The sequence below is a fragment of the Zootermopsis nevadensis genome, unplaced genomic scaffold (assembly GCF_977971745.1).
Source record: "Zootermopsis nevadensis isolate Lab colony 2312 unplaced genomic scaffold, Znev_1.0 Znev_ptg000061l, whole genome shotgun sequence".
NCBI classification, from domain to species: Eukaryota; Metazoa; Arthropoda; class Insecta; order Blattodea; family Termopsidae; genus Zootermopsis; species Zootermopsis nevadensis.
In genome coordinates, this window is record NW_028259192.1 from 15644014 (window position 1) to 15661402 (window position 17389).

Here is a 17389-nt window from a genome sequence, read left to right on the forward strand (position 1 = left end):
AGCGTAATGTGCTTTGTAGCTTTGTAATGCATGGTTTCAGTACAGTATTATTTCACATTCTAGGTACATCAGCAGTTACTTGCTGGATGTTTTGGTTTGTGTGCATCGGCAGGAGAAGGTCCAAGCACACAGTTATACCATTATTTGGATGGAGTCAGAGCTGCTCCCCAGTCACTTCAATTGCACATTCGCTGTTCTGTGCATCGTATCTATTCATTGCTCATCTTCTCCTTGGCTAGGGGTCAGGGTGAGATGCAGCATCATACTGGTGAGATATTATGCCAGTACAGATTAAGAAAAAAGTACACTGTTGATTTTCACATTGTCGCCATCACTTCACAGACCTCTGTTAGTTAAGGCTCATTTCATACACTATTCTGGAAGTGACCACTGATAAAAGTAAGTAAAGCTGTCCCACAGTACACCATGAAGGCACTTGGTGGGAGAGGTGGTATAGCTTCTACTCATTCTTAACCTTGGCACTAGCCTCCTGTCCAATGGGTACTGGGGACATTTCCCAGGAGTAAAGCACAGCCGGGGCATGATGCTGACCACTCACCCCCACGTAATACCTAGTGATCACTGATAGTCAGTATTTTTCTGAACTACATGATAGCGATTTAGAAGTTCTTTATTTCTCAATGTAAACAATTATAATTGATGTTGTAAATAAAATCTTAACAGCTTCGAAATAAATAAAATGATATTTAAGATACTAGATAAAATCTTGGTCAAGGCAGTTGTGTAGTTTTTGTTGTTCCATTTGCTGACATGTTTTTCTGTCTGCCTCATACTTGGTTGCACTTTTAAATTCAAAACTTACATTTTAATCAAATTAATAATTCTTTTGTGTGTCTCTTTGTGAAGTATGTTGCTTGTTATATAGAAGTATTTTCAAGCTTAATTTAAATCTATTTCTAATTGTGAAGTAACTGGATTGTTATGCATATGCAAATATAAAGTATCTTTGATTGAAGAAGTAATAATGCCAAATCTTCATAAATAGCCTCTGTGACAATCTTTTTAAAATCATTTGCACAATGCGTCCAGCTTCTAATTTGCAGACCAACATTTATAAGCCAGTTATTATAGCAATTTGTGTTATATGACTATTATGTTGGACATTGTCCATTGACTGACATGTATTTGATATAGATAGCACTAGGAATTTGGCTGAACTTCTGTTTTTGTCATTATACTTAAAAGCTTTGTTATTACGTTCTTTATTTTAATATTAGTGGTGACAGCTGGATTTGAACCTGTAATCTATTGAATACTACTAGGTGGTACACTAATCACTAGACCTGAGTTATCTTTTTAATACCAGCTTAATATTCAAAAAGTCTTGAGTTTTATCCCACTAGTGTGAAAACAAAAAATAACAAATCTTGTCAGTTTAATGAGAATCACCTGAAGGTGTAAGTTAGCCAACTTGTAAAATGTCATGTATATCAAATATACCCCAGAAAATGGACAGTGTCTGACATGATATCTGTATAATAAACCAACCATCGTCACTTTAGAGAATCAATAAGATATGTCCTATGACAATCGTAATAAGTATCCGGACTTAATTTACTCTCTGATATTTTAACTTTTTTCCATAATCCTCTAGCACTCCATCCTATTAACTCCTAATGGAAAGCGCATTAATTACCTCCACTTTGATCCTTTCAGGTAATCCTTGCTTCTGACATAACCAGGCAACTGTAAAACTAGTAATCAATCCAGGAATAAGGTCCAAGATTAAGACTGCCCTAAATATGAGTGTAAGATTGTAGAAAATTTCTTTGCCAGTTATAATCAGATTGTGAATGAAAAAATCCAGTAACTTGGTTTTGGTTCAGATTTTGAAACATTAAGATTTTGTTTTGAATAACCCCTCATTATTGTTACCAACTGTAAGATAATTGAGAATTTGCTGATTTACAATAAAAATTGTTTTTATGCTTTGGAATGTGCTATCATTATGCTGTCAGAATTTGAAGTAATTGATTTAGGAGTAAGTCCATCCCATAGTTACAGTCAGCATTCACTTTTGATGTAGTGTGTAATTTTGTATCACAAATTTCTTCATTAGAAGAGGTTGTTATGCAGGATTAATTATTTTTAAGTGTTCTGTCGGTATCATGTTTTCTTAAACAGAAGAGTGACCTTTTTATATTTGGATTGATTCTTACACATCATCCAAATAGGCATGGCATTTCTGTAGTTATATTTATCTTCTTAGAAATACATAGTTTCTGCTCTGTGTGTGACTAAAAGCAGCTAGTTAGGGGCTTTAAGAGTGCCTCAATTGAAAAGAATGGGAACCACAGTAATTAAACTCTTTGTATTTCAGGAAGCACACATCAGCTACAAATTTTAACAGTGTTTGCTCTCAGTGTTCGGTATCGACCATCTGACATTACTCTGGCTGTGTCATGCAGACTCTTGCAAATACTGGCAAGTATGTGTTCAAATCCTGTTCATCTGACCTCACCTTGCACACCACAACCACACCCACAACCAGAGCTTGCCGTGGCTAGCATGCGACTACTACATATTCTTGCTATGTCATGTGGGTAAGTTGATTTGCCCTGTCTATATGGTAATGATATAATTTGTGTTTTCATTAGGTGCTTCTTATATTTTCTTTTTGATCTACAAAAAACTGTTAAGAACTTTTAAAATGTAGAGAACTCTTAACTGTATAACATACAAATATAATGATTGTCATTCATATTTTATCACCAGGATGCAGGGCAAAATCATAATATAAAGATAGCAGATAAATCCTTTCAGAATTTAGTAAATTTAAGCACGTAATGTGAGAAAGAGTTTATAGCAGATTTTATATGGGGAATGCTTGCTGCTGTTTTGTTCAGAATCTCTTCTTTTTGTCACCTAAAAACCAAAATATGGAAATTCAAGAAAACAGTTTTACCATCTGTTTTTACTGATTTGAAACTTGGTTTATCCTTGAAAGGAAGATTATGTGTTTCCTATGTAGTTTCTGTCATACCTAATATCATATATTAACTTCTTGCCTTCTTACCATATGGAGAAAATGACATTCCTTTGTTCCAGAATGTATGCTCATCATTTAGATGCTTCTGTACTTGAAAGTGTAGTGTCATTGATTCATTCACAACTGGAACACATACTGATGTCAACACAAACTTCATGCACATCAGTTGATGCCAATAGTGATGTGTGTGACAGAGGTGGAGTTGGTAATAATTATAGTAGGATCAACAAGCGAGAACTACGTGCATCTGAACGTAGTCTTGGAGACTTTCTTGTATTTGTGAGGCGCATTGCATCAAGCCGTGTGTTAAGAAAATTGTTGGCAGGACGGAAATGGACAAACACGCTGCTAACTATCTTAGGACAACAGATTACAGGAGATGATACATCTTTACCAAGAATTCAGTCCTTAAGACCAAGACTTCTTGTCATTCACTTGTTGGCATCTGTACTTCCAAGTCTTGATCCTACCACTAGCACAGACCACAGGGAACAGGTGAGGATTATGTCCTATGTGAAATTGTAATTGAATTTTTAAAAAAAATGCAAAAATTATCTTTTCACATCATATGCATGGGGAAAACTAAAAATGCATACAAAACTTATGTTGTCTGATAGAGACCAAGATGTACAATGATGCATATTGTTTTGATGAAAAGTTTGTAAGGATATGAAGTGGGTCAACTTGTGTCAAGATATGGTGCAATGGTATTCTTTTGTGATGGCCTTATGAGTTTCATTACAATATGAATTTCTTGAGCAGATGAGTAACTCAACTCTTCAGGGAAGTCTGTGTAGCATGGAATTATGCTGGTTATATTGAAAGTTACTATTATTAGATTTCTGACTTACCATATTTTGGTATTATGAAAGGAGCACAGAATTTAGGAAACTGAATCTCTTTCCATCAGGTGAAAAGGTGGGAAGTACCTACTTAGTTGGGTGTGTTAGGAATGTCTGGACAACCATAGTCATTCGTTTGTGGATTTTTGTAGCATTTTGCAGGGTTGACTGTAATGAACAAGTTGACTTGACTACATAATAAAATCCAAAATTTCACTAACTAGCAAACTCCATGAGCATAATTCTTGTTGAAATTAACCTTTATAATGGAGAGTGTTGTTTTTTCTTTGTAGTAGAAACTGAATTTTTAAATATTTTTTAGTTAAGCTTTGGGCTTCAGAGGGTTAATTCCTTTGAATTACAGGTTGTTCGTGAATTGTTTTGTCAGCTGGCAGCCAATATGTGGAGTATCCCTCAGGCAGTGGCTGAACACCAAGCACTCATCAAACAGAGAGAACTACAAACAAAATTGTACCAGCTGAATAGCCCAGGTATAATGCCAGTATTGTCTAATTTACATGCAGACTTACAAGGAAAATATCTTCTGAGAAATAACTTATTGCTCTGTTTATTTTTATTCAGTTATTAGATTTCATGTACAGGTTAAACTTACATGTTAAGTACTACTTTAACACATCAAATTTTGGATTTGAGACTTTCGCGGCAAGTACAATCAATAAAATCTTATCGGGCAATCAGCTGCGTCAACTGGTTACCGTAGTAAACCAGGTGATGCGGCTGATTGTCCGAGAAGATTTTATTGATATCAAATATTATTCTGTATATCTAAAACAATGGTAAGGCAGCGTGCAAAAACTCAGAGACCTGGACTTCACTGCACATCATGGACCATGGATTCAATTCCATGTATGTTTTATGTTGGCAGGTGACATATGGCTAGACAGTGAGCAGTGCGAAGAAAATGTTCCAGTGCGTGAAATGGGTTTTGATCCTGAAAGGTGTCTGTGTTGTACTGTGGAGGGTAACCAAACCCTTGTGCATGGGCCAGGTGGCAGAGGCTATGGGCTGGGAAACACAGGAATGGCTTCAGGTTATTATTATGCTTAAAATATATCAGTGTCATGGTGTCTGTTATTTAATGATAGTGTGCATGATGCATTTCTTTTGTACTGCAGGTTGCTACCAGTGGAAGTTTCTCATTGTGAAAGAGAACAAGGGCAATGAGGGGACTTGTGTCGGTGTGACACGTTTTCCTATAAAAGATTTCAGCCATCGTTCAACAACTGACATGTGGCTGTACAGAGCATATAGGTATAATGAAAATATAGTTTCAGTTACATCTTATTTAGTAAGTATGCTGATAGTACATCCACATTAATGCCCATATTTCACTATTACAAAGATCAGTAGGTTAATGTTGTTTAAGAAAATAATTGCTGTTTGCAGCTTGAGAATCATATGAAATTCATAAGTACAAAATACAGCAGGTGGGAAATATAGTTATCGCTTTGTTTTAAAGGGCTAATTAGCAGTTAGAATTCAGTGTGAACTAAATGGGATGATCAGAAATCATACTACATCAGAACAAAGTGGGAAGATGGAGAGGTTGTTTAAGTGATAAATTGGGGATTACAGTCTTGGAGTGTATTAAATTAAACAAATGCTGTAATACAGATAGAAAAGCTGGATTTAGTGACCTGATTGCTACACATGTTCCTATAAAAGGCAGCCATTTATCCTGTATGTGAATGCTTAAAGTACTTTGGGGGAGTTAAAATCAATTAACTAACTCCTTGGTGCAGGGCCTTCCTTCATAACTAGTTTCTGAATTATTTGATAAATTCCCTGCTTGTGTGAAACCTGAGTGTTTATTACTACGTTCATAAAAGTTCACTGTAGGACCCTACCCTAAACCTACAGAGTTCAGTCCACAACATAACACACTAGTTCTCTAAGATTGATTTGATTTTAATATTGTCTTCCCAAGTGGTCTCTTACCTTGAAGATTTCCAACAAAAATATTCCATACATTAGGTATTGAATATTGATGGGGCTATTGCAATTTTTCTTTTCCAGCGGTAACTTGTACCATAACGGGGAACTACCATTGTGCCTACCTAGTTTCACTCAGGGAGACTATATTACAGTCATACTAGATCTAGATGCTCGGACAGTTAGCTTTGGTAAGAATGGAAGTGAACCACGCCTTGCTTTTGAAGATGTGGATGCTACTGAGTTATATCCATGTGTTGTGTTTTACAGTACTAATCCTGGAGAGAAGGTAAGTTGAGGCATATATTTTTTCTAATATTCCAACATTACTGAATCATTTTATTTTGTTGAAAATGTATTGTGTTTGATTTTTAACTGTAAAGGAAAGATTATATTATGAAATTTGCAAAGTATATTTATTGCAGAGAGACAGAAAATAGTTACATAATGATGAATATAGATGATGATTTCTTTCTTTTCCCCTTTTGAGACTAGTACTTCTGATCCAAATGGTCATTAACTAACTAACTAGATGGCTTACCGAACCCGAAGGTTCATCACTGAATTAACCAAAGCCCTCCACCGGACCCTGTCCTGGGCCAACAAAATCCAGTCTCCTTCAACTCCTGTCTCCCATATCCAAATGTTCCAAATATCATATCCTTTTTCAATTGCCACGGTTGTGCCAAAGAGTCCATCCTGGTCCGAGGCTTAGTTAATGTGTTCGTAGCAATGCTTTTTTTTACAGTGAAAGGTTGTTAGCCTTACACCCAATCCCCAAGCTGGAGGAACACCCCTCGACCGCTGTCCACGACTGCTTATTCAATATATTCGCAGCTGACCTCCATACCTGGAGGCCGTCCCTCTATCCAAATGGTCGTTGAACAGTTTTTCTTTCTTTTTCAGTTGCAGTATTTAGTGCTTCCCTTTCTTAGAGATTAATCAATGAATAAACTTGTGAATAACAGTGCCCAAGTATTGGGTGGTTCTGAAAGCATTATTAACAAAAGGAGCATTCACATTAAATGTAACTAGATATTATGTTTGGTAATGAAAAGAAATTGGCTGTTTCTGTCTTGCCAGTTGTAATATTTTGACCATGTATTAAAAAACCACTGTTGGTTTGAAGATTTGAGATCTTTAAAGTTTGCAATAATATAATATATCTGTCATGTTTTCAACAAATTTCTTTATTATCACAATGCATCTGTATCTTTGTTATATTCACAAAACAATTTACAGCATGCGTTAAATTGAAAATAAACTATCATGCTTTGGTTTCATTTTATAATAGTGTGTTGAATTATGGTTGGTGATTTATAATGTAGGTCAAGATGACAGATGTGCAGGTTCGAGGAGCACCACGGGATATGTTGCCTGGTGATCCACACTGTGCACCAGTCGCAGCAGTTCTTGCTGAAGCATACATATTCTTGTTGAGAAAACTCAGCACCACTGATACCTGGAGTAGACAGGTAGAGGGTTGTTTTTATTACTCTGTATTTGTATGTGTATAGTTTTAATGCACCAACATTATGTTGTACATTGTCCATTTTTTGATGTGCATTTAATCTACCCATTGGTTTAATTTATTTTGACAAGTTCATGACATCTTTTAGTTGATTCATTGATAATGCAACTCTTCTTTTCTTCCCCAATTAATGTCAGTAAAGCTAGGTGATCAAAGTTAGGATATCCTAATTGTTAACAAGTCATTTTACTTCAAATAGTTTTAATTGTAGTGAATTTGTAATCAGACATTTTTAGAAATAAATTTTGCTGTCAGGTAAAGTTATTTATGATTATCTAAAATGGTTCAAAACTATAAATTTTTTGCTAGATTTGATTAGGTAGTTTCCATGATTAAATTTAATCAAAATCTATGGAAGAAATATCAGTTTTTCTCTGGAGTGCAGGCTTTAAATTTTAAATTTTAGTACTGGTTGAAGCTAATATTATTTTCATGATTATCAGTTCAATTGGAGTGGTTTTATTAATATATACGGACAGTGTCACTTGTGCTTTCCTTTAGATGACTAAACTTCAACACTCAAAGTTCTCAAGTTTTTTCTGTTTACACATACCTAGTTCTTCATCTCCTAGATAAGAGATGGCCATAGCTTCATCCATGGAATTATGTAGTTGAATAATGTCATTGTATGAGAACTGTTTCCAGGTTAGTGACTGCCTGGTGGAGAGATTGAATCAGACAAGAGAACTTTTGCCAGCTATACCAGAGAAGAAAAGTGAGATTTCCAATACTCTATCTGAACCCACTGTCCAAACAGAATCTCCAAGCATCCAGCTTCAAAGTATATAATTTTCTATGTGTAGTATGTTGTACAGACTTAGTGACATGTAAATTAATGAAATTACTTGACATTATTACTTTGTAATATTTCTTGTAGCCTCAGATAGAAACTGTTGGAGTATCTTTAAATGCATAACATTATTTTGCTTGTCTCTCATTACAATCTTTATCCCTATCTTTAAATATAGAGTCAATGAGCCCTGAAGGTAAACAAGATCACCTAAAGGAAGAAGGAAATAAGAATGGATATCCTACTGGAGAATCTGAGATAGATCGAGAAAATTGGTTAAAAGAAGTGAACTTAGAACAACTTTGTAAAGAGGTACCTTTGCTTGTTAATGAATTTGATATTTAGTACTTATTTTAGAAGTAATGCACCCTGTACATTAATAGACTGGAATGATATTATGTTTTTGACTCACTGCATGTTAGAAGATATCTTACATCCAAGTAATTAGTTTTTGAATGGAACTGAATGGATGTGTTGGTTTGGACAAGGTAGCAACTAGCAAATCTACATATTTTCAAAAGAAACCCCCAAAAATATACTCACAAGAATAAGTTGTGAATGTTTCTTGAGATGTGTGAAAATTATTTTATTTATACTTTGGTTATGTCTGCATTACTGGTGTACTTTATTAAGGTTTGGCCTGCTCTTGCTGTGATTGGTGGAGTCGACCGTGGATTACGTGTTGGTGGTCAGTGCATCCACAAACCATCGGGAAGAAAAGCAATTGTATTAGGTACACTGAAACAGGGCTTAGCTTCTGTCAAGTTACAGTGGGATGATGCTGAAGCAAGTGTTTGGTGAGTGCTTGTTGCTCATGCTACATTACATATATTTTATATTGCCTGAAGATATTATTTGCCACATGTATATAAGAATATGAAAAGTGCACATTTTTAGATTTATTGTAATTAACCAAAATCTTGATGTGGTGTAGTCCTTGTTTTATGGACCACCTTTTAGGCACATCCATGTAATAGAAAAAACAGTCATAGCAAGATATAATGCACTTGTTGTGTATGTACCGCTTGAAAGCAAGATATTCAATCATATATGCTCATTTGCTTCAGGAAAGTAAAAGGGGAAATCACACTTAACATAATTTTCCTTCAGTTAATATTTATCAAGGCTGTATCTTATCCTCATTGGTGTCATCTTTTGAATAGTTCAGTGTCAAGTGATAGAATAACTATGGTTTGTGTTGTGTATTGATATTCTATTTACCAGGTACCTCACTTTAATGTATGAACATTTTACTTCTTATTGCTGCATGTACTGATATTGAATTATAATAGATTTTAATTGTGTATTTTATTTTTAATAGTGATGGTTTAATAAGCTCTCTGGAGCCATGTGAACCTCCACCTTTCAATACCAGTAAGCTGAGAGACATTACTCCAGATATGTTCCTGCAGATAGCTAGACTTAGTGGTCTTACAGATGAGGTGAGTTTTTTAATTTGGTCTTAAAGCTGTTGGATTATGTACTGTATTGCAGATATGGCTGATGACCTGTAATTGTGATGATAATAATAATTTATTTACATTCCATGGATCCATAAGACAGTCAGATGACAATAGGATGTGGAAAAAGTCATAATAATAAAAATAATAATAATACAATACATATTATAAAGTACAATTCATACTATTATATAAATTTCACATAATACAAAACAAAGTATTCACCTGAAGAAATGATAAGCTACAAATAGATCTACCCATTACACACAAGAAAAATTTATCACTTATTTGTAAACAACATAAATTCAGGTTAGTTCAGGTTTTGAGCAGCTACCAATAAGGATCCAAAAACAAGACAGTCTCTTACTGTCATAAGAACCCCTTCCTTTATTAACTACCTTATTAATAACCTTCACACTGTACTTTGTTATAGTTCCGTTTTCCACAATGTGGCTTAACATCTGCAGAAATGGAACTGGTGAATTCAGAACCAGTTCCACAAGACCTGAGACGCCGTCACTCATCTGTCACTACAGATGGCTGGCGCTCATCAGCACATCATGAATCACAGTTACTTGCTGATTCCTGTAAACTTACGGCTGCCAGAACAGTTGAGTCCCTTACCAATGAGATGGTCTCGAGCATCATTGGAGAAGTAACACAAAGGCGAGGAAGTACAGAGAGACTAACACAATCTAGTTCGGACACTAGAGTTCAAGGGGAAAATGATGACAACTCTAACAGTAAAGACACTATTGTTGCAAGGTAATATATATTGTTCTGTCACAGATTAACCCTTTTGTATGTCTGTGTGGGGCACATGACATGGTCAGGTAACTGTATTTGAATATCAAGAGGTAAGACTAATGCTGCAGAACATACATGGGATTCTTATCAGCTATCATTAAATATAACAGCTTCAAGAGTAAGTCATGTGATATACATTTATATAAACTCAGTTATTCTGATTGAACAGAATAGTGTCTTTGGCAGAAGAATATTTAATATTTCAAGTACTTTTTGTGAACTTTAATTTTATAGAGGCTGTTTTGTTTCTAATAATTTGTTTTACAAAAACCTTTGTGAAATATTATAAACATTTTTCCAGGGTTGCCAATCATAAGTTATTAGAATGTGAGGTAGTGTGTCTTCAGTTAGCATTTCTTCAGCTGGCAGCTTTGAAGACCCTAGCAACACTTCTGAATTGTGGACGTTATTCTGAACTTCTGTTGGTGCCAAATGCAGTACTTCAAAATTCATATGATGGAATTGACAAAGATAAGGTAATGTTTTTAGACATAGAGCTTTGTTAAGTCAGTTTTTGATCAGGTGAACACTGTTCTGCTTTCATAGTGACTTTAATTTGGAAGTCAAAATGGCCTTGGTATGTTATTTTTGTCATTGTGAATAAGTTTTTTGATACAAATTGTGTTATGAGATATAATTTGAAAGTTCAATTCATGTGTCCAAGATTTGAGGTTCTCGTGGTGGTGAATATGTCATTCGTGATCTTCTGAGTTTTGACGCCTTATAGTCTTCTAGCTGGTTACCAAAATGTTTTGAGGAGTCTATCACATCTGTTCAAGTTTCAAGGTTTAGTAGTTGTGTTCTCTTATGAAACTTATGCTGGTTTGATGAGAGGCTCACTTTGTCCTGGGATGAGTACAAAAGTACCTCTTACCAGCCATAATATATTTAGTTTTTGGCAGAAACAAAACAGTTATTACTCTTTGCTTGACATTCTATAATCATTTTTCAGTTATCCTGATAACTGGTGCTGTACAGCTTCATAGCAATGCTGCTTTTCTTTTCTTCCCCCACTCTACTGAAGTCACCACAGAGTTATGCATTTGCTAGTGCTATTCAAACTTTGCCCAAAACAATCTTGGCATTTGACAGTTCACAGGATGTGCAGTGGTTCATAATGTTCACCATCCTTAGATGCTGTGATGAAACACAGCACAAGATATTAGAATTTAATTATATTGAATTATAAAAACTGATGGAGTTTGTCAATATATTTTATTTCACATTTGAAGCACTACAATATTAGCACGCTCTGTGTACAGGCTGAAATTAATACTGGTACTTTTAAATATGAATACCATTTTATACTAACAAAATAATGTTCATTATGAACCTGTTTTTTCTTTCTTTCTGCAGGAAATGGTTGGTAATGCTGAATTGAAGCAACAGAGGCCAGAAATGGAAACCAGTAAGGAACAAAGGGACACTGATGAGACTTTAAAGGACAGCAGCTGTCTTATGCAGGAAGAAGCCGAGCTGCGCAGTGCTCTGAAACATATCATGAGGCAAGACTCCTTGCTTACCATCAACCACATATTGATATTGTGCAAGGGGAAATGTTAATGTTTTGAACAGTGTACAAGCTCAAAAGAACACTGTATTGTAACTGAGGGTAATAGTTGTCAGGTAAAATAGTTTCTTGGTTAATGAGATGATATAATTGCTTCATATTTTTAGACCTTGCTTTTATTCCATCATATAGATAAGTTTCCTGGCAGTATCCTCAGTTCCTCCAGATAAATGTGTAGCTACTTTTTCTCCAGACTCGATCACTGCCTCATAAACTTTATAATAAAAGACTGATATATATGAAATAAATAAATAGAAATTATTAGAACAAGATCAAATTAGTTAGTTGTGACTAAGGTCAGGGCTTAGTGCTTGGTAAAGAATTGATGTATGTTCTGGTGTATGCCTTTTATATATTATCAGCACAGTATGATTAATAACTTTATTTAACTGTAATTATCCTTCAGGATACTGATTTGTTATGTTATGTGTTAGGTTCATGGTAAGCAAAAGTGTTCAGCAGTGCAGGTTGCGGTCACTTGTGAGTTTAAGTGAGCTAGAACGTGTGGAGACAGTGCTACACTCTTTGTATGTACACGCTAAGGCAGAGGAAGGTCTCCACATTCAAGAAACAGAAACGAAAATACGGAGCTTGACAAATATTCATGATGTAAATTCTGGTAGCCAGGATAATACTCAGGTGCGGTATCAGCTTTTGATTTCTGTATTTTTTATAATTTAATTTAATTGCTGTAAGTGTGGTTGTGTGCACATTGTGATGAACCTAGCCTATTAAAAGTGATTGTAATTATATGTATGGTGTCAGTATAAAAAATTATTTGTCTCCACTTTTTAATTCAAGTTTTAAGAAAGAAAGCTACAGTAAACTTTTTGTAATTGTGTTCATAAAGAATAATAATTGAAATAAAGTCAGTATGACCAGTTTTGAAACAAAAAATTACTCCAGTTTATTTTGTGGATTTTATGTAAAATTTAAGCAGTAAAAGTGAGTTCTTTGTGATGATTTTCATCCAGTCAGGTAACTATTCTTTGAATGAATAATGAAGTCACATGGATGCTACCAGTGCAGAATCATTTGTATTCCTAATATCTATACTTCTAAGTACAGAATGTTGTGGCTGAATAGTTAGTTCTACATATTTTATTCTGAAGATCCCAGGTTCAAATCTCAGGCCAAAGAGGGCTAACCTGACTGAGGTATTTCAGGTTTTACCTCAGCCCTTCCAGGCAAATGCTGGGATTATACCTTAAATTAGGCTATGACTCTTACCTTCTTTATCAATTGCATTTCATCATTAATCCTACCAGTCAGCACTAAATAGTCTGACCTACTGAGTATCAGTAAACCACATATAAATAAATAAACAAGTATATAAGTAAATTACCTTTGAGTGCTGTTAATTGTGGTATTTTTAAATTTCTTCAAGGAATGAGGAATTTAATATTCACGGATGAAACTGTTAGTTATACTGTTGTACATACATAAATATATTGTGATAATATGCAGTTTTTAACTGTGTTTTGTCTGCTGCGAAGGTTGTACACTATCAAAAGACAGGATGATTATGAATGATAAGTGGGAAGTATCAGATGCATAAACAGATATATGCAAACAAACAATTACTTTCATAAAGCAATAGTTTGACAACATGTTAGAGGCCTCATTTTGATATATGTCTGTTCCTTTTTGCAGGATTCTTCAGCAGTACAACGCTCACAACACAATTGCACTACTACACCAGCCCCTCATTCTCCATCGCCCTCATCCCTGTCTCGCCTTGTCCGTCGTATCTCACCATTCGTTCCTCCTTCATCTTTACCTTTAGCAGCAGCTCTCTGTAGCTTCTCTGAGTTTTCTTCACCACAGTTGACATCACCATCACTATCCAATAGACTGACACCTCAGTCAGCCCCACTCTTGAGAGTTCATCGCTTGCGCACTCCTTCGCCTCCACCACCACCCATTGCTGCTCCTCTTATGGAGATGGGATTCTCCCTTAAGCATGTACAGAAAGCCATCAATGCCACAGGTAAGCATTAAAAGTATAAATGTGGAATGTTACCACTTCAACACATTTGTAAACATCATGTATATCCAGCTGGCTGATTTTGGATAATGAAGTTAAAATAAAAGTATTTGTGCACTTGAAATTGCTTGCTTCTAACTGAATGGATTTTCATGAAATGGAATATTGCCAGCTGCAACAAAAAATATATTGACTATATTAAAGTTTAATTTAAACTAAACAGTCTGAGCTGTCACTTTACATGAATCCCATCTTTGGAATAAAGAACTATTATTGTGTTCTATTTACAGACTTTAATGAAGTTTAACATAGGACACTATAATGAATTCCAATTCCAACGTGATATTTTTGGACAAATGAATTTTAAACCTGTTATTTATGTTTTATAGTGTAAGATTTGTTAGTCACCAGAGTAAATAATAACGTATACAAAGTTCATAGGATCCATGAATGTTGTCATTTCTTATTATGTATGTTTGTTTCATTTGACAAGTTCTTTTTGGATAAATGTTCACTGTAGGCTGACCTGGACTTTTATTAAGAAGCTCACTAAATGATTACAATGAGTGTTTTATTATCCAGTCCTAGAATAGCACTTACTTTTCCCTTTTACTGTTTCCTTCTATGTTCTTTCCATTTCATTATTTGTAATCAATCTGCATAATATTTGCAGTTGATAAATTGTTATTAAATAAACTGATAAAGAAAGAATGAAACCTTACCTTTATGGTCCCCATGGTTTTTCTTGTTATAGGTTGCTTGTCAATTTTCAACAGAGTGAATTTTCATTACAAAAACTACTCTTAATAAATAAATAATTACTCTTTCTTCTATAAAGTCACAATTAAAATTTACTTTATCTGTGTATAGGTAGTACTGGTGACATGTCAGCTCATACTATTAGTCAGCTGGCTACATGGATGATAGAACATCCATGTATTGACTCAGAGGTCCTGGAGGGAAGAGGAGATGATTCAGGACACTCATCAGGATCTGAGATTGCACTCAGTAGGGCACAGGTAATTCATTTGTACTTAATATTACAAATATTTAAATTTTGCACTGTTGCAAGCCACTCTGTAACAAAACTTTTTCCACTCATTTCTATTCCCCCATTTCTATTCAGTTTTATTGCATTTCTTCCTTATATTTCCAACATATTTCTTAACTTCATACTTCTGTTTTCCTCCTTTGCTTTCTGTTGGACTTCTGTCACTTATTTTCAGTTATACTGCTATGTTTGATAAACTTGCATCTTCATTCTCAGTACTTATCCAAACTATTGTTTTCCTTTACTTTATTTCTAGTGAATTCTCTCCACCCATTCTACATGTTTTAAATTTTTCACTCTATCACATGTCTGTATAGTCTAAAAGAAGGCAAGGCCCACTTTTCACTCACATGTCTGTAGAAATGTACAAAGACTGTGGCTACCTACTTTATTCAGAATGAAATTTTTGTAAGAAAGTTGGCAACATTTGTTCTTCCCAAAACATTTTATTTCATTTTATTTTACTATTTTTCCAACCATTAATTAATTTTCCCCACAACTAGATATTAAATTGTCAATGAATTCCTTTTAAGTTTAAATTTCACCAATGATACCAATGTGGAAAATTAATTATTTAGCACAATAATATGAGAAACTAATTATGTTGTACTAATGAAATTTGGTTTATTTTTTGTATTCTTTAAATAATTGTGAAATAACATTGGATTGATAACTTATAAACCCATATTGTGCATACTTTATTTAGACCGTAGATGTCAGCCAGTGTTCTCCAGACCTTGACTTGGGAGTTGGTCGTCGGACAGGACTTGGACCAAAAAGAAGAGCATGTACTGATATTCGCAGTTATCTAGCTGAGAGGGCAGGTAACATGAAAGAAACAAAATTAAAGTTTCAAAATGTGGAAACAAATATGGTAGAAGTGTTAAAGTTAGGAAAATAGAATTGACAATACTTGCTGTGGTTAAGAATGAGTAGAAGCTATATGGCCTCTCCCCTCAAGTGCCTACAAGGCATTTAGTGGGACATTTGGTTGTTGTTATTATGTTTTTAGTTTTAGAATTGACACTACATGTGAAAAGTTATTATTTTAATATATATATATATATATATATATATATATATATATATATATATATATATATATACAGTGAAACCTCGATGCATCGTTTTCGGCGGGGGTGGGAAATAAAAACGATGAATGCGGGAAAACGATAGATGCGGGAAAGCATTAAAAATTTAAAAAAAACAATGTTTCTCTTTCAAAGTTACTTCTTTTTACCAAAAAAGTCTTTAGTGGACAACTGGTTTGTCGAAACTTTACGTTTTAGACCAAACAGAGCACTTTCCACGTTCAAAGTGTTTTCCTCGTCACGTTCACTAATATTAAGCGCATAAAAGAACGACTTCACTTTCGCCAATGCAGCGTGTGCTTCGGCAAAACTCGGCAAAGCTTCGGGCTCGCATTCGTCGTCTCCCTCTTCCTCACCACTCCAACCCCCTTTGCGGACAATAACAGGAAGAATGGAAATACTATTACTGCCGAACTCAACGAAACGTAGCTGTAGAAGACCCTGAACCGCTGGAAACGAGATGAACCAGAAGAATGAAAAGTGCCGCCAGCCTTTCCTTTGTACTTGTAATAAAAGCATTTGTGAAGAAATTCACACTGCACATGCCATCTGGCATCGCTGGAACGAAATATGAGTGCACCCTAATTAAAATCGTAAAATTTCTGACAATGAGCACCGCCATTCACTCCAATATCACCCCTGCACCGCTGACCCTCATTCCAAAAGAATGTGCTGGTTGGGCGACATAACAGGTTACCGCTACTGCGTATTCCAAAAACATTGTGCGTCTTTCGGTATTAATTTATCTCAAAACCCAGCATTTTAATTTCTCAGAAACGATCATTGCGGGAAAATTGTGGGCCGGGACTAAGATTTTTGAACGATCGATGCGATAAAACGATAGTTTGAGGAACGATAGAAGCGGGAAAATGTAACATTATTTTATATGGGATGTATTCGGGACCGAACAAAACGGACGATGCATCCGGGAAAACGATAGTTCCGGGAACGATGGATAGAGGTTTCACTGTATATATATATATATATATATATATATATCCTTTTTATTCCTAAGTGAAGCATAGGGCCTCATAATTTTAATTTAATAACTCATAAAATTATTAGTAGCTTTGGTATTAAAATCCAGAAGTATTGAAGTATGGAACTCCCCACTGTTCTTTTGCTATCTGCAAATTTATTGACGTGGCTCTTTGTCTGAATAATATGAATCCCAAAATATGGTGGCAGATGTATAGAGGAGTTTTATCCATTTTTTGTTCTTTCTGCTGACCGTATCCATTTGAAAGTTTGTTTATTTTTAATATTTGACCTATAAAATGGAACTTTAAAATAGAGG

General features: G+C 34.9%; 1 protein-coding gene across 4 annotated transcripts in view; it reads left to right on the forward strand.

The window, feature by feature from the left end:
* Nucleotides 1-17389, forward strand: part of LOC110836561 (putative E3 ubiquitin-protein ligase HERC1) — an 87871-nt gene that overhangs the window by 43064 nt on the left and 27418 nt on the right. For all 4 annotated transcript variants that reach the window (XM_087340921.1, XM_022077904.2, XM_087340922.1 and 1 more), the window contains exons 24-42: nucleotides 64-268; nucleotides 2342-2564; nucleotides 3070-3505; nucleotides 4217-4343; nucleotides 4739-4903; nucleotides 4989-5124; nucleotides 5890-6094; nucleotides 7134-7280; nucleotides 7982-8117; nucleotides 8305-8438; nucleotides 8760-8923; nucleotides 9448-9568; nucleotides 10020-10351; nucleotides 10695-10869; nucleotides 11750-11898; nucleotides 12398-12602; nucleotides 13617-13953; nucleotides 14821-14969; nucleotides 15708-15825. In XM_087340921.1, coding sequence (XP_087197047.1) covers nucleotides 64-268; nucleotides 2342-2564; nucleotides 3070-3505; nucleotides 4217-4343; nucleotides 4739-4903; nucleotides 4989-5124; nucleotides 5890-6094; nucleotides 7134-7280; nucleotides 7982-8117; nucleotides 8305-8438; nucleotides 8760-8923; nucleotides 9448-9568; nucleotides 10020-10351; nucleotides 10695-10869; nucleotides 11750-11898; nucleotides 12398-12602; nucleotides 13617-13953; nucleotides 14821-14969; nucleotides 15708-15825 — 3664 coding nt within the window. The remainder of the gene's footprint in view (nucleotides 1-63; nucleotides 269-2341; nucleotides 2565-3069; nucleotides 3506-4216; nucleotides 4344-4738; nucleotides 4904-4988; nucleotides 5125-5889; nucleotides 6095-7133; nucleotides 7281-7981; nucleotides 8118-8304; nucleotides 8439-8759; nucleotides 8924-9447; nucleotides 9569-10019; nucleotides 10352-10694; nucleotides 10870-11749; nucleotides 11899-12397; nucleotides 12603-13616; nucleotides 13954-14820; nucleotides 14970-15707; nucleotides 15826-17389) is intronic.